The sequence below is a fragment of the Oreochromis aureus genome, linkage group 18 (genome assembly GCF_013358895.1).
Source record: "Oreochromis aureus strain Israel breed Guangdong linkage group 18, ZZ_aureus, whole genome shotgun sequence".
Taxonomy (NCBI): domain Eukaryota; kingdom Metazoa; phylum Chordata; class Actinopteri; order Cichliformes; family Cichlidae; genus Oreochromis; species Oreochromis aureus.
This window is the reverse complement of record NC_052959.1, coordinates 3,215,694-3,241,793: the sequence shown is the minus strand read 5'-3', so window position 1 is coordinate 3,241,793 and position 26,100 is coordinate 3,215,694. Positions and strand designations below refer to the sequence as shown.

Sequence of the window (26,100 nt, the reverse complement as noted above, 5' to 3'; positions counted from 1 at the left end):
CCTACACTTATTTTTCTGCTGTTATGCCTTCCAAAGCACTGATTCACCCGTCTTTCTGTCTATAGCCTCCCTGTTTCTGCATTAATACACTAACATTACTGCCACTGCATTAGCATTTCCAAAAATGACAAGGATGAGGGTCAGACTTGACTGAAATTGGTTCCATTCATCACAACAACCTGCCTTTATAAAGGCAGTGGTGATTCAATAATAAAGCCATAAATTCTTATTCCACACACACAACTCCCCATCTTCTTCTGGCAAAACACTATGAATAAAATATCAAATCATATATTTCTTTACTGCACAAAGAAGGAGGACATTTCTGCATGCTGTAGTTTAGATTTCATTTATCTTATTTTATTTAAATTTGACCTTTTAATGTACTTGAGATTATTTACATATTTTTGATGTAAAAAATTTTATTTTGATATGGCACATAAATACAAGTAAAGTGTTGGGTTTTTTGACACGTTGTATACAATTATAAAACACTGTAATCTCCAAAATGGAAACCAATGAGCAGTTCATTCTGAAACACCAGTGTTTCTTCTCTTTTGAATATTTATTATTGCTTATTAATAAGACAATTGATAGATTACTCTATTACTTAAATAATCAATAGCTGCGGCCCTGATTCACAATGCAGTATTATTGGGATTTTTAACATTTTGTGATATGGTGAATATTGCAATAACATGTATTGCAATCTATCACCGTTTTTCAACTGCAAATTATGTCCTGAAAGTTAAACTTTGACAAATATGACTTATATAACAACATAAAGTTATCTCACCTAATTTTTTTTTAACTCCAAAATAGTATTCTCAGACACTGTCACTAAAATCTGCCATAAATGTCGTCATAAGACAGTCAGTTTGATGTCAGTGAGCAACTGAATGGGGTCAAGTTGGCAATTACATGCAGTTCATTTCTAATAATACAGCAATTAACTGTGATAAACTGTCTAAAATCACATATATGAATTTGAGTTTTCAGTGGAGTCAAATTAATGCAAGTTTGCTTGTCTAACGCTATCTCAGGATTTTGGCACGTGAGATGAGTGTATTTGTTATATTCCCAGATCATTTTTATTTATTTAATAAAATATCAATATTTGATATCCCTGTATTGCTACAATGTTGCTACATACATCGTAATACTATGCTGTATCGAACTCCCTCAACACACACACACACACACACACACACACACACACACACACACACACACACACGTGTGTAGTCATATCCTTGTGGGGACATCTCATTGACATAATGCTTTTCCTAGCCCCTTACCCCAACCATCAAAAATGAATGCCTAACCCTAAGCCCTACCCTAAACCAATCCATAACCTTATGGTAATCCTGACACGAAAACCACATTTTGAATCTCAAAAATGCCTTCCAACTTGTGGGTACTGGGATTTTGGTCCCCACAAATATAGTAAACTTCCAATCTTTGGTCCCCACAATGATGTCTAAACCGCACACACACACACACACACACACACACACACACACACACACACCCCTTTTTCATATAGAGCAGCCTGCTGCCTTTGTTTACTCCAGGTAAATGACAACCACACTGCATGGTTTTAGAAAAAAGCAACATTCATCGCATGAAGTCACCATGTTACACTGCTCCATGGTGCAAGATATCGCCAAGATAATTTGGCTGCACATCAGAGAAGCTGCAACTTTCTCAAAATGCACTATGCGTTCCGATTACGGTTTCTCATTAGTGACCATATTCAATAAAATATGGAACATCCAACATTACTGCTGACATACTTTTAAAAGGAATTTAGAGAACAGCTCAGTGTGATTTGAAAGCAGAAAGTCAAACAACTTCACTGGGCACACTCTGTCTCTACACACAAATGAACGCACACACACACACACACACACACACACACACACACACACACACACAGTCTCATAAACACACACACCTGATTGGTTGAGGCGAAGTCAAGGCCTGCTTCTGGCATACCCAGGAACATGGTGTCCCCATCCAGCTGGAGAGAACAAAAAGCAAGAGCAACAATGTCAACAAACCATAATCAAACACAGCAAACACATAACGGAAAGCCGGCAAGGACACAATAAGTAAAGATGGAGGTAGCAGATTGCTGGCTAGCTGTCAGTCAACTGTTTGCTATCTTCTTCAGACATTGAAAATCCTGCAAGCTGCCTGAGTAAGAGGGCCGTAAACACACTTCTGTTTTATTACTGTCCATGTCCATCATACACAAGCAGAGATGAGGTGATTTAACAGTGACTGTCTTTGCCAGTCACCATAAAACAACCCTATTATTTCAGAATTTGACATTGTCAGAATTACAGATATTAGTATTTGTTGTTTGCAAATTTGATGATATGCTGAATCTAGAATTTTGATCCTGCTATTTTAAGTTACTGTGTGACTGACATTTGTTAAAGCACGTTACATAACTTTGTTACACAACAGGAAATATTACTCTACATCAGGACAACTAATATACTATGAGAATAAAACATTATATAGTCCACAGAGCATCCTATTTGTATGCAGGGTCTTTTACTTCCTTATTTCTCTCTCTTATCTGCACTACACTTCCTCCTGTGAGGCTCTTTCTTTCACAATAGCTTTTATTTGTCCTACATCACAGACAGCAGTGAAGAACAAAGGGTTTTAATGTCACTGCAAGTCACAGGTAAGCCACTAGAAGAAAAACAGTCTACAAGATGGTTTTTACATTTCAGTATTCTATTTGTTTTTCATTTTAACTGCATTTAATGTTCAAAGAAATCCATAGTGAAGAAGATTGTTATGAATTGTTAATTAAATACATGTATCCGGCAGTGTATTTAGAGACTAGGTTGACTCCCCCAGCAGGTCTATTCATGTCATAAAAAACTAAATTCATTAACTGCTATGGTCTTTATTAGCCTATTGTTCCAGTTAACCTTTTTTTTTATTATCATTATTATTATTATTATTTATTATTATTATTATTATTATTATTATTATTATTATCAACATGCAAAATTATGATTATATGAAATTTTCTCTTGTATTTTGTTTATCTGCTTCATCTGCTCATTTGATATCTAAACACTTAAGTCGGCTAGTTAACAGTCATTCACTGTTCCATGTAAATAAGGTTAAATATGATTTGTGTTCTCCTGCTGCTATATATACAGATTAGTTTGTCTTAATGTTGGAAGTGGGTAATAAACTCCATGGTGCCCCTCTCTCCTCCTGTGTGCAGAGCTACATACAAATAGCTCAGCTGCTCTAAACGTGCAACTACACTTAACAACTAGCATTATAGCACATGGATGGTGCTACATTAATTGTCTGCAACATTAAACTCTATACTTCTAGTTCCCCAGCTGCTCCACACTTGAACTCCCACGTCAAATTTTCTCTTGGAAACCAAGAAGCACATGATATTACAAAAGTCAATAACTGACTTTACTAAATAACTGAGGTTTGTTTTTTTGTTTTGACACAAAACATTTAATAACAAATCTGTTTCATGCAATCACATCATCAGTGTTGGGAAGGTTACTTTTAAAATGTATTCCACTACAGATTACAGAATACATGCCCCAAAATGTATTTTGTAACGTATTCCGTTATGTTACTCAATGAGAGTAACATATTCTGAATACTTTGGATTACTTAATTAATATTAATATTATCAAGCTTTTTACATCTACATGAATGTACTATTACTGTGTGATTTATTACTATTAATGAAGGCTACACGCCATACCAATACCAACTAGATTTTTAAATCTTAATATAAAATGAGTAACAGTAGGGTGGACATTAGGTAAGGCTGCACTTTTTGCAGCGATCTCGTATAGAAAACTATTCCGGGTGTATATAAAACAGGTCCGTGGCTCCGAACCGTAGTAAAGGGACCTCTGGCTAATACGTCGGGTTCCGTGTCGGGCTCGTAGCCGAAAACTAGCTTTACTTTGTTGTCTGGGTCAACTTTGCTAGCGAGAGACAGAGAGAGGCGTTGAAAGGCTGCTCCAGTGGAACTTATTGTTTCGGAGGAAAAAACGAGCACAGTGTACAGTCGAGTCTTTATAGCTTACTTAGAACTGGGCTCGTCAGGCACTCTTTTTGGCTGCTGTGGTTATTATTATATTTACATGCTTCCATCTCCCGTTTCTGGTCGGTGACAATTCGTACTTTTCGACTCTCCTTTTTCTCCCTCCCTCGCGCTCACAGACACATAACGCGTGTAGCAGTCCATTCTCCCTGCAGCACGGACTACACTGCCCATGATGCTACATTCTTTAGGGCTATGCCTGTAACACTCTGCCTATTGCCCTCATATTAAATAATGTTTTGAACAATAATTTTTTAAAATATTTCTTCACGTCATTATGCGGGCCGCAAGTAGAGGTGACATGGGCCGCGAGATTGAGACACAGGCATTAGAGCCTCTTAATGTGTGTTTTGTTTGGGTTTCCACCGGTGTGGAATTACCAGAAATAGAGAGGGCATAGCCCAGGAAAAGACCGCCGTGTAATTCCTTTATTTCAGCAAAGTAACTGTATTCTGAATACCACCTTTTTAAACCGTAACTGTAACGGAACACAGTTACTCATATTTTGTATTTTAAATACGTAACGCCGGTACATGTATTCCGTTACTCCCCAACACTGCACATACTTTAAAATGTTCTAATTTTCAAAGATGGAAGCTGCAATTTGTTGGTATTACTTGATTATTATTATTTTTTTTTTTAAACTACAGTATATGGACAAAAGTAGTGAGCCACCTACACATTAAGCCTACAGCAGCTGTTCGGTCCCATCGGAACCCATGCTATGAAGCTCCCGGTGCAATCTCTGTGCTGATGTTAATGTCAAAGAGGGTTTGGAATTTTTCTAGGAGTGGCCTCCTATTTACAATACTACACTTCAATTCTTTGAGCTCTTTAGAACGACACATTTGTTCACACATTTTTGTAAAGCCAGGCTAGGCTAGGTGTGCTATACTTTTATTATGATATTAAGGTACTGACTGCTACTGCTTTAGTGTAAAACAGCAGTGACTGTTACTAATAAAAGCCTACACAACTCATGGGAGTAAACAAAACAGTATTTGAATCCAGAAACCATATTCAAATCAATCATGGTATCCTTGGTAGATAATCATTGTCTTGGTTGACAAACACAAACAGAAGAACAACATTTGAACAGGTGGGTAAAAGCAAAGCACCGTTTCTTGTAGACACACACACGCACACACAGGTGACAGGTGGACAGACAGGTGTAGCTGCTCTATCCATTTGCCAGCTGTTGGGTATTATGCAAATGAGGTGTAGGTTTACAGAGTCAACAGAAAGTCAAAGAACAGTGTTGCTTGTTGCCTGGTAGAATTAACAGTTAATTTTTAATGCCTTACAAGGAACACGCCCTCAAAAAAACATAACAATTACAGGAAAGGTGAGATTTGCATCTCTCTCCTCGCCATTCTTTCTCTGTGTGAGTTTCCCAGAAAAATCAGGGGACAAGAAGAAACAAGCAGACCTGCTGACTTCACTGCTAAACTAGCTTCTTCCATTTACCTTTGACCTGAATATATGACATCTCACAGGCACACACAAAAAAAATTACAGGGAAGCCCTTCAGAAATATACACAAATAGCAACATGCAAAAAACCATCATGGACTAAGACTAATGACTGACAACTTTACCATTTGTTACTACATTTAATTCGTTCTTTATCTCATTAAACACAGTGGCAAACAAACTAAAATAGATTAAAATATATCTGCATACAAAATAGTTTAAGGAGGAGTATGGCTGCTATTTCAAACAGCTATTATTAGCTAAGTATTAGTAAATATATTTGCTCTGATAACAAAAATAATTGTTAGTTAACCATAACTGATGTATGTTGCCAAGTGTGTAAGGATACAAATACTTAAAAAACAAAAATACTTTTTCACATCAGTATAATTTATTATTGGGAGGATGTATTGCAACAGCTTGACAATACAGTCTGCGGTACTTTCCACTGATCAGCTGACAGATTCATCCACCTTTATAATTTCTACTTCACGTACCGCTTGCATTCATTTAAGAAGGTTCCTCTAGTCTTGCGGCTGCATAATATCCCTCACACGAGCACAACCAATGTTAGCACCTGCCTCAGCTCTTATCTTAACCACCTTCTTTGACGTATGATCTAACCTCAGCCTGATGCTGGTGCCTTAAGACTGTAAATTGTGGTGCTAATGCCATGCACGCTTACCCTCTGCAAATTATAAATAACAATTCATAAATTCTTGAACTTTACATAAAAAACATGAAAAATTTCAAGACCCACATTTACAAACCAGGATACAAATACTAATTTGTACATGCTAAGCCAAGTGGCTAATGTGTTCTTGCTGTCTAAAGGACAAATACAGCTCTCAACCTACAGTAAGTGCCATGAGAAGAGAGGAGATGAGAAAGAATGAGGGCAGAGAGTTGAAAAAAAAAGCCAGGAGAGAAATGGTGATGATTTCTTTTCAGCGGGCGCTCAGTCTGAGAGGCAGAGTGGAATCTATTAGGCTTTTCATTAAGTCAGAAGGACATACAGAGAGATCTCAGTTCCTTTCAGTTGACTTGAATTTGTGCTTGTTCGCTCAGCAACTGTGTTGAAATGATGCAGCCTCAACCTAAACATTAACATTTTTTTGACCGAGATACCATTAGGTGGTGCTTTGCCGTCGACATTACCAAGGACAAATATTTCTCGATTTTACCGTCACTAGTATCATTGTGGGGGCATTATGTTTGTAGAGACTATTACTGATTGCACATTTCAATTCATTAACCACAATAAGGCTGCGGCTGTGGACTATTTAAGTAATTGAGTAATCTACTGATTAATAAAGTAATTGTGTAAGAAATACTTTTGTCTTCTTAATGAGCAATAATAAATATTCAAAAGAAGAAAAACACTGGTTTTTCATAATGAACTGCTCATTGCAATTTCTAAAATGACAACCAATGTTTTCAAGTTTAACTGCATATAACATCTGTCAAAAAAAACCAACCTTTTGATTATATGTGTTGAAATTTAATTTTTAAAGAAAACATTTTCTTACATGCAAAAATAAGGCATAAAAATATTACCCTTACTCTGTCTTCTTGGAAGGCTTTCTGACATTAATAGGTGGCATGTTTTTGTGCTGCTGAAAACAGGCTGTATGATGGTTTAGGCAATATTTAATATTAATAATCATTCAGTGGCCTACCTAACAACCTTCAGGTCCGTGGCTCATTTTTATTGGCTTGTGAATGTTATTATTTTTATATTTTTAAATATTAATGCAATTGAATTAATACAGTATTTTATATGATTTTACTTTCAATCTAAAAAAAAGTTACGAAAGCCTTGAAATTAATAAGGTCTAGTACACCCCATGTCCCCCTTTAGACCCACCCCTGCTTGCTGCAGGTACGGCTTCCATGTAAAATAGCACGGCTGTTGTCGGCCGTCATTACACTGTATAATTTAAACATGTATCAGACTAAGTTAACAGTTCATCTGCATATTTTATTACAACTTCTGGGGGCTTACTGCAGATTTTTTCTGTGTAAAACAAACGGTGGTGGATGGAGCAGCTACAAAGTTTGCTTTTATTCATGTCTGAGTTTGTTGATCAGGTGCTTTGATAAAGGACTCCCACCAGCTTTTTCCCAGTAAAGGTTTTAATGCTGATCACAGGAACAGCGCTGCTGTTTTGGATGCTAGAAACATATTTTCTTTCACTCAACATCTCAGTAATGGCTCCGCCTCTTTGCTCTTCACTGTTTGTAAACAGACTCCCTCTATGTTAAACTGTGTCAGCGTCACTGCCTCTGCAGTGTGTTATCAGTTTTTTTGTTTAAAACTGGGGGCTGTGTGGGCTTAGTTTTTTCACACTTTTTATTCACGCGCTGCTCATAAGTAAGTTTCTATTGGAGGTCTGATTTTAGTCGCAAATAAGGGTGAAACGCTCTTTGTTTACATCATTTAAAACATCTGTGCGCTACAGAGCCGTGCCTTAAAAGAAACATTGAGGCAAAGAATGTGTGTTGAGAATTTTTTTTACAATCAAATTATTCGAATTACTTCATGAATTGTTGCAGCCCTAAACCACAATTATGTTTGAGGGCAAAAAGTCACCAATGCTGATTAGCAGTGCATCATACTCAATTTCAGCAAAAACACAGCTCATCTGTTTAGGTTACTAATAAGCTGGGCTGCCATTTATTGTTAATTTCCTAAAGACATTATGTCAGAGAGTTGACATCATCCCCACTGCAGGATGACACAGATGGCTACAGTTTACAGTACTGTTGTATGACCGTTGTAAACATTCATATAAATTAAAAGAAAAAAGTCACAACCTTCTGAAACAGTTACTTTTGGGCAACATGCTGGTTACTGGATTTTCTCCAACAAAATTATCATGCAGTCAGTTGGGTTATATTCTCTATAAACCAACCGACCTTATATCATCCTTTTCAGTTGATGATGTGAGATACGATCGCTCTGTTCCTCTCTCCATCCACATACAGTCTGTGTTTATGCACCACATACACAAAGGGTGAAACATGGAGCAGAGGAGAGAAACTAGTGTCTCTGCAAACAAAATTACTTTGAGCTCTAAATTAAAAATCCATCCATCAATTTTCTTAACTACTTAGCCAGTTTAGGGTGGGGGGTACGGGTATTATAGCAGCTAATTTGTAGCAAATTAGGTGTCAGGTTGGCAAAGTTTAAGTCATAAGTTTGAGACAAGATTGAGACAAAAGTTTGCTGTTTCTTATTATTAGTATTGCAATTGTGTTTTTGTTTAAAGAAAACTTACTACTTCCCCAATCCAAGGTCACGGTGGGGCTAAAGCCTATCCCTGTGGCCACAGGGCAAGAGGCAGGGTACACCTTGGGACGGATGCCAGTGAGATAGACAACCATTCACACTCACAACCACATCTACGGCCAATTAACCTAACATGCATTTCTATGGACTTTAGAAGAAAGCTAGTGCACCAACAGAGAACCCATGCAGGCACAGAGAGGCCAGTGGGTTCAGATCAGGAACCATCTTGCTGTGCTAACCACTTAATCACAGCACGCTCTGTTTCCTGTTACTTTCTAAAGGATCGCTTTTTGCGATCCTCACACACTCATTCATTTCAATATATAGCGAGAAAAGAAAGAAAAGGGAAAAAAAGGGGGCAAAAATAGTCCCAACTAGCAAGATATTGGGAATCCTGGAGATGGTGTTCTGCTGGCGCAGACCTAATGTGCAGTACAATGAATGGTCTATATGTCCTGTGATCTTCTCTGGGCAGTTACAACCAACCTAGTGTAATGTGTAATGTTTTATACCCTGTAGATATAAAATAATCAGTTTTATAAACCCTGTCGACCACAAGTACCTGATTAAGACTAGCTAGCTAGGTTTAATTTAGTATTTAAAACTAATTTGGGGTTCAGTAGTTCACGGCTGAGGCAGCAGCTCTGCGTCAGTCTGATTGGGAAGCACCCTCATTAGCACGGTGTGGCTTTTATGTGAAAATGTGTTGTTTTGGGATGTTTTGTCTTCCATTTTCACTCTGCTGTTAAAATCAGACATCCTTACACTTATATGCTTATCAGTAGTCATACCACAAAACAGAAATGATTGTCAAAGTTATCAGTGTGCATCTCAAACCTACCACTGAGAGAACAAAAAAGGATGGCAAGGTTTGTAGTCGAACCAAATTCCTCTCTCTTACTCTCTCTCTCTCATCTCTGCTGCTCCCTCTCTTCATTTCTGTGTATGTGAGTCTGTATTTGTGTGGGTAAAGCAAAGGTTTGAATAACAAGCAGCCAGCTAAGTGGGTCAGGGTCGGAGGAAGGGGGAGAAATGGGAGAGAGAGACTATTAGGATGACAGACAAGGACAAAGGAAAAGAATACAGTGGAATACAGTGCATCAAGAAAAAAGGGAGCAGGATGTGGAAGAGAAAGAGGGAGAGGTTAGAAATAAAATGTGTAGTAAACGAGATCAAAAGAAGTCATTTGTGAGGGTTATAGAAATTCATTCAGGGTTTTTTTTTTTTTACATTAATTCACACTCAATATTGTAATCTACTAGAGTGTGAAAATGAAATGAAAAACATCTAAAGTGTGAGGAATCATCAATCCTCAATCATAAAACCAAAAAAAGCTTAATTTTTAGGATGAAGTTAAATTTTAGCTTAAAGAGATCACGGTATAGCTTTAGCAATAAAAACTGCAGATACATGTACGACAAACGATCTGTGCTCAGCGTGTTTGCAGCGTTGGAATCGACTTCCTCTTTGCACAGAGCTCACGCTGGAGTGGGAAACATGACATGTCCTCATCTTGTGAAGCGATCTTTGACTAAATGTGTCACAAAGACAAAGTAACCATATTTATCACTCATGGTTTTGGGTGGAGGTTGAAACTACTTGGCTGGACCAGAGTGAATAGATTTAAGCTCACTCTGAACTGCATCAGGAGACATAAATCAAATTACAAGCGTGTACAGAGAGATAGGTGGAGAAAGACAGGAAGACTTATTTTGTGTGTATGTACGTGCTTGTGTGGGGAGCTGTGGTAGTTCAGCTCTGCAATTGTTTATCGGTCTTATCTTTGTCACCCCGACAACAATATAAACCAAATTTTATTGGCTAAATGTATTCACCCTTACTGTAAATTTAGACTGTGTGTGTGCACTTTTATGTAAATATCTTTCAAATATGCGTGCCTGAGTGTGAAGGGAAATTTTACATTCTTGAAACAGCTGTTTAATCATGTCATATCTTTTTTTAAATTTGGACCTAAGAGTAATCCAAGTATAAAATCTGAATAAATCTCATGAGACAAACTGTCTTTTGGGTTTCTAATATATTTTCTGTAAATTACAGCGTCTTACCACCAGCGAACAGAAGCCTGAACACAGGTTCTTATTCAAGAATTGTTTCGACTAGCAAAACACAGGCAAGTAGGTCTATGAAGGCAACATAGTCAAATAAAAGGCTATTAAAACATTTGGCAAATTTGGTGTTAAACAAGGGGACAAATGTTTTGCTATACACTTTATATATAACCCCAAATCCCCAAAATGTTGGGATGCTGTCTAAAATGTAAATACAGACAAAATGCAATGATTATTCCAATCTCATAATCCCATATTTTATAAATACAGAAAACAAACTGTTTAAAGTGAGAAAATGTACCTTTTAAAGAAAAAACACGGTTATTTTCACTTGGATAGCAATGCAACATCAAAAAAAAAAAAAAAAAAAAAGTTGAGAGAGGGCCATGTTTACCACTGTAGCATTTCCTCTTGCTCTAACAACAGTCTGAACTTCCAGAACGGAAGAGACTAGTTGAGAGGAGTATTGTCCTATTCTTGTCTGATGCAGGATTCTAGCTCCTCAACAGTCCCAAGTCTTCTTTGTCGGATTTTTCATTAATGTTTTCTATATTTTTGTGAATAAAATATGAGTTTAAAAGATTTACAAGTTACGTATTCTGTTATACACATTTTATTTAAATCTGCACCATGTTGTATTCAATAAGACTTCAAAACAGACTATCCAGTCTTTAGGAAAATATTTGCTGAGCCCACAGATCAAGTGAGTTAAAGAGTCACTCTTATTTGGACTTCTATAGCATCAGACCAGGAGACTTGCTCACCACTGGCAATTACAAAGGATGCTTGTTTAACAAAACTTCTGGATCAGTTTCATATTTCAGATCTGGAATCCATCCTTTAAATACAGTCTATGATTTTACACCATCTAGCACGATCATAAAAAAGTCAGTTTAGCATTAAAGTGTAGTTCAAGCCTTTGCCAAAATTACTTAATACACCAACACAACTGGATATTACTTTTGACATAATGAGATGAATTTGCTTGTGTACACATCCAGCAGTTAGCCAGCAACACAACATTTCAACTGCAAGTGTGCTGGTGGTTACCTGTTAATTTGTCAGCCCAATATGCACTCTCTTTTTGTTCTGTTTCTGGTCCCCCGTAACTCCGGAAGGCCTCCGACTCTTTACCTCCTTAATGTTCATCAGCTACTGTAGTGATAATAGTATGTGTTATTATCCTAGAAGATCTGGCGCCTGTTTGATAACAAACGTTCAGCTCAGCAGACCCTGTGATCAAAAAACACACAGACGTCTATTGTGTCTAATAGCTATGTGTCATTACTAATGACCAAAAGAGAAGAAGATATTGAGAAATGTCTTATATTTTTATTCACTGTATAAAAAAAAAAAAAATTAAATTAAAAAAAACCTGCTGTTTGGTGCTGAGCAGAGAATGCATAGTGGCCTTTAGCAGTCTGCTGTTTTTACAGAGTAAGATCAAAAAGCTGTGAGTCAGACTCAAACCCTGGCCACTGTATTTAAGCCATCCACCTGCTCAACCAGTGAGTTAAACTACTGTCCAACAGTGATGCATAAAAAATTCTTTTTTTTTTTTTTTTAATGCATCAACTGTAGAAAATGCTGGGAGAATGAACAGTGTGAAGTTTTGCCTTTTGTAAGATGGAGCATTTGATGATGTCCTCACTGCTGGAAATACTGTGGTTTAGGTGAAGGAGACACCATGATAGAACATGCAGGAGGCAGGACGCGGGACAACCACAGCACGAATCGCAGACCCACTTTTTTTTTTTTTACCCTGCTGGTTTTGTATGATGTTATAGAGAGTGGATGTTTCTAAGCTGTTCAACTCAGGGACACAGCTATAACTGTAAGAGGCAGGGGAAACAACAAACGTTGTTGGACTAAGGGCCTGCTCCAATGTCTGTCAATGTAACTGATGTCAGTAATTGTGTTGGACAGCAGTAAACAGTGAACTGCTAAACTATGAAATGAAAGTAACTCTAGAGCTGTGGGGGGGTTGTAAATCAGATCACACCTAAATGTCTGCAGTTTTATCACCAGAAAGCTTTCACACAGTTACACTGTTTTAACTTGTTACACAATAATTATACAATGATATTACGCACAATTTTCTCATGGTATGACCAGCATTTCCTATATAACTGCAAGAAATTTTAATACCTGAAAGAACTTCAAAGCGGGCATTCACTTTTCGTTTTTTTCGTTTACTGTCTTGCAGCAGGATTTGAGGTTCACATTGTGATAGTAACATGCTCTGCATGTCCACAAAAAAAATGAAAATCTATCATAAACAAGCACCTTTGTGAAAAAAGTCTGACCTTTCCTGAGAGAATTAAATCGACACTGACACGTCACACTCCGCGCACTGAGACGAGCAGCAGAATCACAGAAAAGTTTGTTTGAAGTCACAGATAGTTTATAAGAGAAGAGGAAACAGGATCAAAACAGATACAAGTTTACACATTTCTAATGTGACAAAGTTATTTCAATCTATCCATGGTAATTAGCACTTCACTGCAACAGTTATGATTGTATGATCAGGAACAAAAGCCGAGTGCTAAAGAAATGGGCCACAACAGCTCTTGAATAATGCCTCGGGAACTGATCCAATCTCTTCCACGACAATTGATCCAAGTCATTGTCACTAATACAGTACACACACACACACACACACACACACACACACAGAACAATGCAGCAACGATTGCAGTATGTGATTTGATTGCAATATGTTTGTTTTGGAAATGAAATCCTGATAATTAGTCCCTTCTGGCACCGCACTGTCTCTGCCCGTCTGTTCCATTTGGCATCCCTCCACCAACCAGGAGTCCCTCGCCACCCTGTCCCCATGATTCCACCAACTGAAACACTTTCAGACACACCAGCGCACAAGCAACAGTGCTGAAACTCACCCAATCGTCAGCAAGCGTGGGGGGCTGGGGGGTTGGCTTGATGTTCTGTAGCGTGTATGGCAGCCAACTCGGACAGACGGACGGACAGATTGACTGGTTGTCTTCTGATAGATAATTAGATGAAATGCCGACACTTTGGAGAGTGCTATAGGAGTAAGACTATTGTAGAGGTACTGTACAACTTTTTAAATACCCAACACTGCTGATATATGACAAGAGCATTCTAGCAGTCCAGCATAGCGCTTTGTTACTCAAAGAGCAGGTTAGTTCTCACTCACTGTGCACAGAAGCACATTTTCATACTGCTGATATGTCATTTTAAAGTCGCTGCCAAATCCCTATTAATTCATTTTTTGTAATCCTGAGCGACAGCGATTGTTCTTTAAAAAATGCTAATACTTCCATCAGGGTTTGTTGAGGAGTGCATTCTTTTTCACAGTGGAGAGGATCGTCTGTTTATGACATGGCTGTGAGCCAACAATTACAATATACAGTAAGCTAAGTCAGCCAGCTCATGTGGAGCAGATTTATTATTACATGAACACAGAGCATGTTCCCTGCAGGCGTACACTGAGCCTGAGGAGAACAGGGTGTGATGATGATAATGTAAAGTCCCCCAAGGTGACTTAGAATGCTTTAACAAATAACCTGTCTGCTTTGGTAAAAGCCGGCATGTTTGTTGGGTTAATTTGGGGTTGTATGAAAACCCTCAGTCGACTTCTAAGAGTCTGTTAACTGGTGAAGATACTGTATTATTAAGCCTCGGCTCACCCTGAGGATTTGACACTCCCAAGTTTATCAACTCGCTGTTTTCATGGTATGTCCTGGACCCCTAGATTGGTCGTAACATGAACTGGAAATCATCCTCTGCGTTTCTTGCTTTTTTTTTTTATTCTGCTTCTGTTTTTTTTTGTCTGGTTGGCTGTTTTCTTTATTGTGTGGGGAAAGTATGAATTTCTGTTTGTTTTGTTTAGTATTTCACCTTCTTGGGACAAGAAAGGCAAGTGCAAAAAGGCAGATTTGCTTATTGTGGCTAATTTTTATGATATTTGGGTGCCTTGTAGTGCCCGTAAAATAGAGTTAAAGGTCATTTTGTGTGCAGAGTAGGTGGATGGAGGGATACTTCCTTCTCAGAAGGAAGCTGAAAGGCAGTTTTAGGAAGCAATAGCAGAGGCTGTGACCCAGTTCTTGAAAAACTCATACTTGTGGTGAAATGGGGAGTTCACCACAAGTCCACATAACCACCTGCACATAAACCATCTCAAAAGTTACTAATCTGGGATGCCAGCAGCCTTTAAGTAAGCACTCTTAAGACATCTGTTGGATGAAGATGGTTAATGCCAAAATGGTGCATAGGACGGTAAAGAAGCAATCAAACTTGGTCTACTTTAAAATAGCCCTGGACCTGAACCAGAGGCAGTAAGACCATTGATGGACATTGATGTCAAAGTGTCAGATAAAGTGATATGGAGAGGCAGCTGATTATTGCTGTGTTGTTTCTTTGTCACCAAGCAATCCAGCATCACCTGCCATAACACAATACTTACTAACAACCCACAGAAAGTAAAGAGAGCCAAACCTATAGTTCAGTACCATGTTCAGTAAGAGAAAATAATCATGATACAGTACATTATATGCACTAAACTAAAATCTGTGCAAGATGTGACAAGTTCAGTTCTTTATTTTCTGATTCTTACAGTCTCTAATTCCATCTTTTTCTTTCTTTAAAAAACAAAACAAAACAAAACAAACAAAAAAAAAAACATCCCTGTTTCACAAATCCTCATCTTTCCCCTTGCTGTCTACTAGGACTGCAACAATTCATCAAGTAACTTGAATAACTCAATTATAAAAAGTCCTCAACGCAAAATTTTTGCTCCGATGCTTCAGTTGTCACTATTGAAGGAGTTTAACATGAAGCCAGAGTCTGTCTATACGCACACGCGTTCACACACTCACATGTTAAGAGCAAAGAGGCGAATGAAGAAATGGCAAAAAGAGCAGTGTTTGTTACTGTAACTGCCATTAAAACCTTTACTGACAACAGCTGGCAGAAATCAAACCCCCTGTTCAATAAGATCCAAGTGAAGAAAAGCTAACTTTGTAGCTGCTCCCATCCATGGCTGTTTGTTTTACACAGCAAAAAAAGATCTGCAGAAGGTAAAATAAAATATGCAGATGAACTGTTAGCTTAGTCCGGCATGATGTTTAAATTAGGCAGCCTGCTCAAGGCTGAGGATAGCTGTCCTACAGGCACTGATACCTCAACAAGAAGGGTTAAATCTACCGAAGGCATGGCTGGGTGTATGAGGCCATATTTATTTAGATTAATATAAAATATAAATAAAGTATTAAGATTAATTAAAAATATAAAAACAAGAGCTTTTTTCACCCCTTTCTTCTACAGGCCAGAAAAAATATACCTCGACCGGTAAAACGCTGTTAGGTTGGACACTGAATGATTATTAATAGAGATGGACCGATCCGATATTACGTATCGGTATCGGTCCGATACTGACCTAAATTACTGGATCGGATATTGGCGAAAAATAAAAAATGTACTCCGATCCATTAAATATCAAAAAAAGCATCTCACAAAACTTGCAACACGGCGTAACTCGGCTCATAACCGTAGCACGTTGTAGCAGTATGCCTCACGTGATAGAGCGGCTGTGTGTGTTTGTAGCCTCGCTACCAAACCAGCATTTCATCTCCGAGGAAGTTATCCCAGAGAGAAGTAAAGCAAGTGTGTAAGTTCATCTCTGAATGTTTGTAAAGCGTTCCCATGTTAAGCTTAACAACCGATATATGGAGCGACTGCCTCTCTCTCTCCCTCACCTTCCTGCCGCTACTTCAATCGTGAAACTGCTTAACGATCAGCTGATCGGCTTTTCTGTTGCGAGTCCGTCTCTCTTCTTTGTTTTTGGCCCACTTCGCGCCAGAAAGAGGAAACCAGCGGCTGAACAACAGCAGCACGTTTAAGCTTGATAAGCTGTTGTTAGAATTTATTTAATATTACTTTCTACACCAGGATCCTTTTCTAGGTAGCTGACGGCTGGTAACTGTGCAGGGGCGGATCTAGCAAAGTTTAGCCAGGGGGCCGATAGGGCATGAACAGGGAAAAGGGGCACAAAGACATACTTTTCTTTCTTATTCTCATTTAAAATATGTAGCTTTTAATAAATAATTATCTGAATCTTACACCCAAAGTTTTAATCTGATGTAAAATGTATAGAAGTCCATTACTATATATAGTAACTCTTAAGTCTATATACCCTAGTAAGCTATAGTACTTTTTCCTTTGGGAAGGTTCCATCTATGAATTCTGCAATTCTGTAGAAGAAAGATTTTGAATCTATTTAATTATTCTTGAAAAATAATTTGTTTCTGTGCATTTTTTTTCACCCTGCATCACCCTGCAACCCTGCATTAAAGTTGATTACATCGATTAAGCATCATGAGGTGGAGGGTGGGTGGTTCCTATTTTTTTTTTTTTTTTTTTTTTTTGGGGAGTTTGAAACCCTATTAGTTAGGTTGCTTAATATTTCTGCTAAGTACTCTTTAAAATACCAGAATAGGGAGGATGGAGTAGGTTTAAGTTTATTAGATTGATCAGTGTTGCTGAACTATGAAATATTTTGGGTGCAGTGTATTTTTTTACACACAGGTATAACAGAATAGCTTTAGTGTTGTTGTTTATTTAAACTTGAGTATGAACTTATACAAAATGCAGCAAGATATTAAAAAAAAACAGTTTTATTGATTAAAAAACACACTATATCGGATTCATATCGGTATCGGCAGATATCCAAATTTATGATATCGGTATCGGTATCGGACATAAAAAAGTGGTATCGTGCCATCTCTAATTATTAACATTAATTATTAACATTTACACCATCATCAAGTCTTTTTTTTTCTGGACCAGGAAACGTTGCATCAAAATACAGGGCAAAGAAGACTGCTCACCATTCTTCATTGCAGGCACCACATATTCTTTTTACAGGCTTAAAGGCACACATACTCACCCCTTCACTTGCACACTTAAACATGTAAACACACTCACAGGAACACACACCAAATCTCCCTCATATCCAGGAGACACAACACTGTCAGAACTCCTTTGCTACATATTAATGTAAGAAAGCCTTCCAGAGTAAAGGCAGTTTGATTTTACGCCTCACTTTAGGTTGCATGTACACCTTGACATGACTGTACTTGTGATTATTTTACATTTAAGAAAATGTTTTCTTTAAGATTATGATATTGCATGTAAACAATGCGAGGGTTTAGGTTTTTCACAGTTGTTGTATGCAGTTAAACTATTAAAACACTGCAATTTTAAACCAATGAGCAGTTTGATTTGAACGACCTGTATTTTTTCTTTAGAATATTTATTGCTGCTCATTAATAACACAAAAGTATTTATCTGATAATCAACAAAATAATCCATAGAATACTGAAATAACTAAATTACTTGATAGCTACAGCTTACTGTCTATCCTCCATGTTTTTCTGTTCTTGTCTCATGCCCTCCTTTTTCCCCACCATGTTCACTTTTTCCTCAGTATTTGCTTTAGAAATACCTCACCCAGCTTACCCAATCATCATGTTTACATTAGGCTCTCTCTCTCTCTCTCTCAGTGAGACTTTATTCCTTCCTTTCTTACTTGCATACAGTTTCACCACAAATACTTGTGTTGACATATATGCACTTATGTTACTTCACGGTACTTCAGATTTACAGTGAATTCACTTTTGGATCAAATTACCTTCTCCCTTTCACATCTGTTCAGAGTCACTATGAGCGCTGTCATCCAATCACAGTTCAGCACAACTCACTTCTGTATACACTTTCATTAAAACTAGCAGCTGGCCACAGGGATGACTAGCCTGACGCTCTTTACCTTCAGTTTCTTTGTTAACAAAAAGTACAAAACCCACAAATGAACTAGAGGAATGAAGCACACATTGTTGCTCCAATTAAAAATATACCGTGCCATCTGGCAGCGAGAGCACAGTCCAGCTGATGTCAATCATTGTTACGTGCAACACAAATGATGCCCTACAAATAAGACAGAGGGTGTAAAACATTTAGTGAATTCTAAGATTTTAAAAAAAATACCGCATTGACAATAACTTTTATATTTTCACAGCTGGATGTGGGGATGAGCACTATATTGTGTAACTAAATAACCTGCAACTGCACATAAGTCATTGGCCCTGATGTAATGTTGGTTAAACTTACAAGTTTAATGATCAATCACAGAGTGTGCCAGAACATGTCTGTTGTTTTTCTACCACAACTCACACACTTTGGGTGCCTACTAACTCTCCAACAGAGGGTGAGAAAGAAGGGGTGCCTCACTAGCGGCACAGAGGTACAAGGAGAAGAGGAAGACCAAAATCTAGAAAGCAGTTCTGCCCACAGATTTTTTGTTAGGTACTTTTTGGGGGAAAAAATAAAAATAAAAATGAACTACATCTGAACATCTACATTGACCCTAGCAGTCCCTAGTGGACTCATGAATGTGGAAAGTAAGTAATCCCTGCTTAAAGTTACGTTTAGGTTACCTTTTAGCCATAAACAAGCACAGTTTCAGAAGCTAGAAGACATTATCTTACAAATCAAGTCTCCTTCAGGCATCTGGCCTTCTATGATAACACTTCCATTTAGGATTAGCATATAGGGAGAATTTCTGTGACAAGAGCTAGTTGTGAAACAAACTCTAAACAGGATATTGGCGACCTGTGGACATGAAGACTTTAAATTTGCCCTCCTGTTCACTGAGAGGATCTCTGAGTAGAACAAGAACTGCCAGCTGAAAGCCCTCCGAGAAGCAGATGAAACACTCAGGAACACAACGACAACAGCAACTGAACTTTTAAAATGAGAAAGAGGGGAATTGTTTATTAGTAAATTAATTGAAAATGGCAATCAATTTACCAATGGACAAATGCCCAAGTACAGTGGAAAACAGTGTATATGCAGATGAAATAGAAAGTTGTATATTAAAAGCACAAGCAATGTTGGACAGAGGTGGAAGAATCATGTGACAACAGAGTTGGGCGATGTGTAAAAATTTTCCAACCGGCAATCGTAAGTCCAACAATTGCCGATGGGCGATACATTTGCGCATGCGCAGACTTTTTGATGGGCGGGGCAATGTAATCATGCATGGACTGATTTGCGTGTTTACGACACAGAAGAAGTCAAAATATGGAATAACTAATTTCCCCCCCCAAAACAAACAAACAAACAAACAAAAAAAAACAAACATAAAACGCAATCATCATGATTAAAATTTTTAACGCGCTCAACCCATCTGGAGCGCAGAATGAAGAAAATTTGGACAAACTGCCGAAATGCGTTGAAATGCGAGAAATTTCAGGGATTTTGACTCTGTCTGCGCTACAGATGGGTTAATTGTTAATCACGCTAGTCGTGATGACGGCGCGTTAACACTGACAACACAAAAAAAGTATAAAGTCGCCAATTTGGGATTTCTTTGGCTTTAAACCAGATGAAAGAGGTATACCTAAGGATGCAACCAAAGCGGTGTGCCACTTGTGCAGATGTATAGTGCGAGCAAACACGACCTACTCGCATGAGCATGTACATGTCCACCATCCAGCTGAGTATGCTAGGCTATCACCAGCTTCTACAGCTCCATCAACAAGCATTTGGGCGTACTCTGAGGAGGGTGCATTTGCTCGCAGATGAAAGAGGGTGCTGTTAAAACAGTGCTTTTTTTTTTTTTTTTTTTTTTCCTGTTGACTGCTTCTATTAGCTCCATCATTATTAGCAAACTTACTCATGGGCAAATAAAGAAATAAATCACCCTTGTAAAAACTATCGATATATTCGTCCAATCGCCCAACCCTATGTGACAACAACCTCTTGTTGAACTTTACACCCATTTACATGTAGCAACACCTCTGTAAAAATTCTGACTGTATTCAGACATGCTGCACAGTTTACTTGCAATTCTTCGAGGTTTTTATTTGCAGCCAATTTCATGCCAGAAGGCTCGGCTGTAAACTCTCTCTTTATATTTAGTTTTTTATTACATTTCTCCACACAACCAAGCTACTCATTATTTTGCTCCAACATTTTTCTTTTTATTAAACACCCTACATTATCAGTAGCTGTCATACTCAACCTTGAGAAATAGGTTGTTATGAATTGGCTGTAAAGCAGCCTTAATGCAGAGCTCTAATCAGAATGGATTATTTTGGATTAATGGATAATTTAGCTTGTTTAATCCATTTGTTGATGAAGTGAGGATTCTAAGACCACATTCTGCCATAGATATACAAACAGACACAGACAGTAACACAGAGAGTCTCACAAGCTAAAAGTAGCATGAGCCTCACCGTGAAGCTATTCAATACAGTGTATTTTAAGGGTGTAAGAACAAAGGGTGCAATCAGACTTATTTTGCCACTTTAGAAATTTGAGGTTGAATTCCTGAAAACAGTCACTCATTTCAGATTCAGAGCCAACCAAGAAGCTCTAGTACGTCTTTAAAAGAACTGAATTAATGTTTAATCAACTCTCCTACTTTTGGCCTCTCTCCCTTTTCTTCAGTTTTTCTCTGCCCCTCCATTCAGTAATATGATCTCTTCTATCAGGCCGACAGAGACGTGAATCAAAAGACACAGAGGGAAAAAAAAAAATATAGTACAAACCTTGGTGGCCCCACCCCCACTACACACACTCTACCTCCTCTGTGTGTGTTCGCACGCGCGCGCGGTGCGTGTGTGTGTGTGTCTCCCTCTCCCTCACTCGCTCGCTCGCTCTCTCTCTCTCTCTCATCTACAACATCCCTACCCCCAACAACTCTCTCGCTCTCTTTCCAATCCCTACCCCCAACCACATAGGCTTGCTCTCCCTCTCTCTCTCCACATCCTCCGAGCTCTTATCTTCTCTCTCTCCTTCCCTCTTTCTGAAACAAATACACACTAGCAACAACACAGCACAGTGCTATATGAGGCCTTTCCACACTTGATGTGATTATGAGCTTAAAAACAACAGCCCAGTATACACCACAGTGAGTTTAGTCATTACGGTAACAAATAAATAAAAATAAATAAATAAAAAAAAAATGGGGGAATAACTAACATATGTGCTGCTTATGCCCAATAACCACAGATTAAGGTCAGAGGTCACAACAGCTTTGCCATCACTTCTGCTCCATGTCATGTCCAGGTCTGCTATTTTTGTACTTTATTCAAAGAAAAATGACATTTGTGCACCATCAGAGATCACACAGCACGGTCATTTCAGAGTCCACAAATAGTTTCCCCACTTTTACCAAATTGACTCATAATCCAAACAGAGCGGTGGCATACACAGACTCCATCAGCCGAGCATATTTCTTACACATACACATGTATATCTGCATTTTTTTTTTTATGTATATCTGCTGATATACATGTATATCAGCATATTTTATTATTGAACAATAACTTAACAATGAGCACACTAATTTAAATATGTTTATCATTGGTTAACCGCTTCAAGCAACTCAAGAAGTCTTTAACTCAAAATGGGCTTCACCAAAGGAAATATGGGTTGATTTTAATCGACTTCCACTTCCGCTTTACAGCCCCATCCCATAATTTGTGATTTGTAAGTAAGTTCTCTCCATGTGAAGTGTGGTATATAATATTTTCTAACATCTGTCTTGTCAGCGAGTTCAACAGCACCGTGGCTGGTGTGACTGTATCAGTAGATGGTCTCCAGTTGTTCATGTGGCCAACAAATAAGGAACTATCCTGACGGTGGCATTTTTGGGGTTCTAGAGCTTCGGAAATAATCACCAACGAATATTTCATAATGTGGGGAAGGAGCTTGCTGCTGAATAAGACTTGGAAACAAAGCATTGTTGGTTGAAGAGGATTTGGGACATTTTTTAAAAAAAATAAATACATTTTTTTTTTTTTTAAAAAGAGTTGCTAGTTTGACACTTTTTTCAGAATAGGGGTATGAAAAATTGCTACATCAAGCCACTATTCAATTTACTACAATCAATATTCTTCTGTACTCATATCATTAAATTTTCAGTAAAAACGGACACAACTGACTTGTGTCTTTAACCCAGCTGTGTCGGCAGCCATCAGACATCAGGTTACAAAAATAGAGAGGTGCATGACCGGCAGAAACCACGCCTAGCGATGGTGGACATGACGTGAATTCAACAGCAACTTTGCCATTTGCCAGGCACCGGATGGTAACAGGTCTGAACTGTCAGGCACAGACGCAATGGCACAGACCCAACCGTATGAGAAAGAGTTCAGTTAAACTCATCAGTGGAAACAAAGCAAAGGTGGAGTCAAAAGTTATGACTGTATTGTTACAACAGGCTACAGGCCTGCCTTTGTTGGTTCCCCAAGTGCACATTACATTTTACCCTCTTAAGTAGGTCACTAGCGGCCAATCTAGGATTACGAGTAGAGTCTGGGTTAGGTTAACCTCCAACCTTTTTTCCAGCACTAGCTGAAAAGTTTCTAAAGGAAAAAAAATGAAATGCAAACTTGAATGTATATAACCTGCTTTGGAAACTTGGTTCTTCTAGTTTCTGAACATTTGCATGTTTAGCTTGTGGCTAGAATGAAATCCAACCCTAACACTAATCCTACATGCATTGTCAGTGACCTGATGGATATTTTGATGTTAAAAGGCCTTAATCTGATAATGAAAACTACTGCACAGGTTTGTTAGGAGAATTTCGTATGACATGAGTATTTAATTTGAACTTCCAGTTGCTGTTGCTTGCATGGTATGTCAATAAAACAGATTGAAGTATAAAAGAAAATAGAGAGAGAGGGTTCAACACACCTTAACTACAGGTGCACAATTGATTTAGAATGATTTATTGATTAATAGTTCAATAAAGTCAGTATTTTCTTGTAATGAACTCATTATTACTATTTTTTACTTCTATTTACCAAACTACAAAATGAACCAGTCTATTTGAGACAGAGGATAATTGAGGTTAATAGTAGCAGTCAACTCACCTGGATGCAGTCATTAGCTAAACCTAATTAAATAATTAGGCAATTTTTCACTGTCAAATGGGCATGATTTGATTGAACCCAGACAATTTACTCTGACAAACGTCCCCATACACTGGATGGGGATGGATAGTCCTTAACTGCAATCTACCTATAAGCTAAGCATCCACATCCACCCATCCTGGATCCCTATCAGATCCAGGTTTCTGCTGTGAATCTAACCCTGACCTTTGCTTCCCAAACTCCATTCACCTTGACCAAGATAGAATCAGAAATGAGTACTGCAAATTCTACACAAGATCACCTCTTTAAGCATATTACAAAAAAAGATTCTGGTTTCCTCTTTTCCTCCCTCGTGCTTGCCATCTATTTCATTCTAAACATACATGTTCTGTTTGGACTTCAAATGTGCAGCAAATTTAAACCTTGTGGCCTTTCTATTACCAGTGGGCGTCTTTTTAATTATAGGTGTCATCACATCACAGACGACAAAGTCGGAATAAAATTACAGGCTCTGCACCCTCTAGTGAGTGAAAAATATAAAAAGAAGCACTCACATGTAGTTACCTTCAGTAACTACGATAATTAACTGGAGCCTAACAAGCCAATTAATTACCCCTTAATTGGCAGGGCGCGGAACATGAACACGAAGAGGGGCGACAGCTGAGTGGGACTAATAAGTCAGAATAAGACAACACAAAGGTGTATTTTATCTGCTGACAGAAGAAGCCTATGTGCGGTAGTTTGCTTTCTTTCCCCCACTTACCTTGTTGGTCCCAAAGGCCGGGTCAGGGTAGGAAATCTGTCCCAATCTATTGTGGTCTGGCGCGGCTAGAGGCTGAGGAGGAGGCGGGTAAACTGTTACATCCATGACTGGAAATACATCCACTTCTCTTCCGAGTTTCTTTCCTTGCCTTTGTATTTTCAAAATTAAAGAGATTTAACAAAAACCTGAGCTCGGTACTCTAAAAAACAACTTGTTCAAAGACAGAAGTAACTGGTGAAATAATTCTTAAACCAAGCTGTGAGAGGCAGCGAAGTTTTAGGCTGATGCTGTTCTCCACACACCGGCTTTCCTGCCCAAGAAACTGCTGCTCTGGGGAGCAAAGTTCCCGGTTCACGTACTTCTCACGTTAAAAACAAACGTTAAAATGAAGTACTGCTTTTAAAAAGCGCCGTTTCCTCTAGTGCGTCCGTTAGCCCTGTGTATGGTTCGGACAGGGGACGTCGTGGACCCTGTCTGTCCCTGCTTGGGACTCTGTTTGAATTTTCCTCCACTGCTACTGCTGCTGCTGCTGCTGCCGCCGCGCGTGTACTCACTGCTGTGGTGCCTCGCGGACCAGCGATACAAAGAGCTTTTTTGTTAAGCTAGCGAGAGTTAGCCACAACGAAGCCGGAAGTACGTTTCACCTCACAAAGCCCGGGTTCTGTCAAGAGAAAAACATATGAGCTTAGTGATGACAAGACAAATACGACCTTTTTCAGGCTTTTCGTAGAATTAATACGCTGACTAAAATAATGATGAATAATTTAAAAGAATATACTATTCCCCAGAGAGTGACTTTATTTTGGTGGTAACTGACTGTATGAGGCGTTTGCAGCTACCTTGGCAAAAAAAGATGGAGCTTATTGGCAGCACGTGCTCCATCTAGAGGGGGGGGAGAGTGTTATGAGGTCCAGCCAGGTGCTGTACAGTTAACTGTTGTCTATGTATTAATTTTGACCATCACCTTGTCCAGCTTGTTGGCTTATTTGTTAAACTTTGGCTAATCATTATAGTTTAGTCTTTCTAGGACAGGGGTCTGCAACCTTTTACACCCAAAGAGCCATTTGGACCCGGTTTCCACGCAAAAGAAAACACTGGGAGCCGCAAATACCTTTGACATCTAAAATGAAGATAACACTGTATATATTGTTTTTTTTATCTTTATGCTTTGTGTGAACAACTAAGGTGTGCTGCTTATGAAATCCATGAAGTGCTACAGAGAAAATTAAATTATATTTGTGTAATCAACACATTTTGAACTCTTAAAGAAATATAACAAAAGGAAAGACACCAACCTGAACTAAAATGATCCATGTAGCAAACAAAAACTGTTGTCAGCCGCCACCCTTATATCGCCTTTGGGCTGTTGGAGCCTTGACCTGACTCTTAAAAAAAACCAATTGGAAAAAAGCACTATGCTGCTGAAAAATGAAAAGTAGATATTTGCAAAATTCTGCCTAAATA

General features: G+C 38.4%; 1 protein-coding gene across 3 annotated transcripts in view; it reads right to left on the bottom strand.

Annotated features, from left to right (window-relative positions):
- tox (thymocyte selection-associated high mobility group box) overlaps window positions 1-25,494 on the bottom strand; it is a 61,493-nt gene extending 35,999 nt beyond the window's left edge. Inside the window, exons 1-4 of one of the 3 annotated variants that reach the window (XM_031730836.2) lie at window positions 25,476-25,494; window positions 25,191-25,297; window positions 24,637-24,708; window positions 1,958-2,023 (exon numbers count right to left, since the gene is read on the bottom strand). In XM_031730836.2, the coding sequence (XP_031586696.1) occupies window positions 1,958-2,008 (51 nt within the window). In that variant the 5' untranslated portion in view covers window positions 2,009-2,023; window positions 24,637-24,708; window positions 25,191-25,297; window positions 25,476-25,494. The other 2 variants (XM_039602655.1, XM_031730835.1) reach the window with 2 other exon arrangements.
- Between the last annotated feature and the right edge of the window lie 606 nt (window positions 25,495-26,100).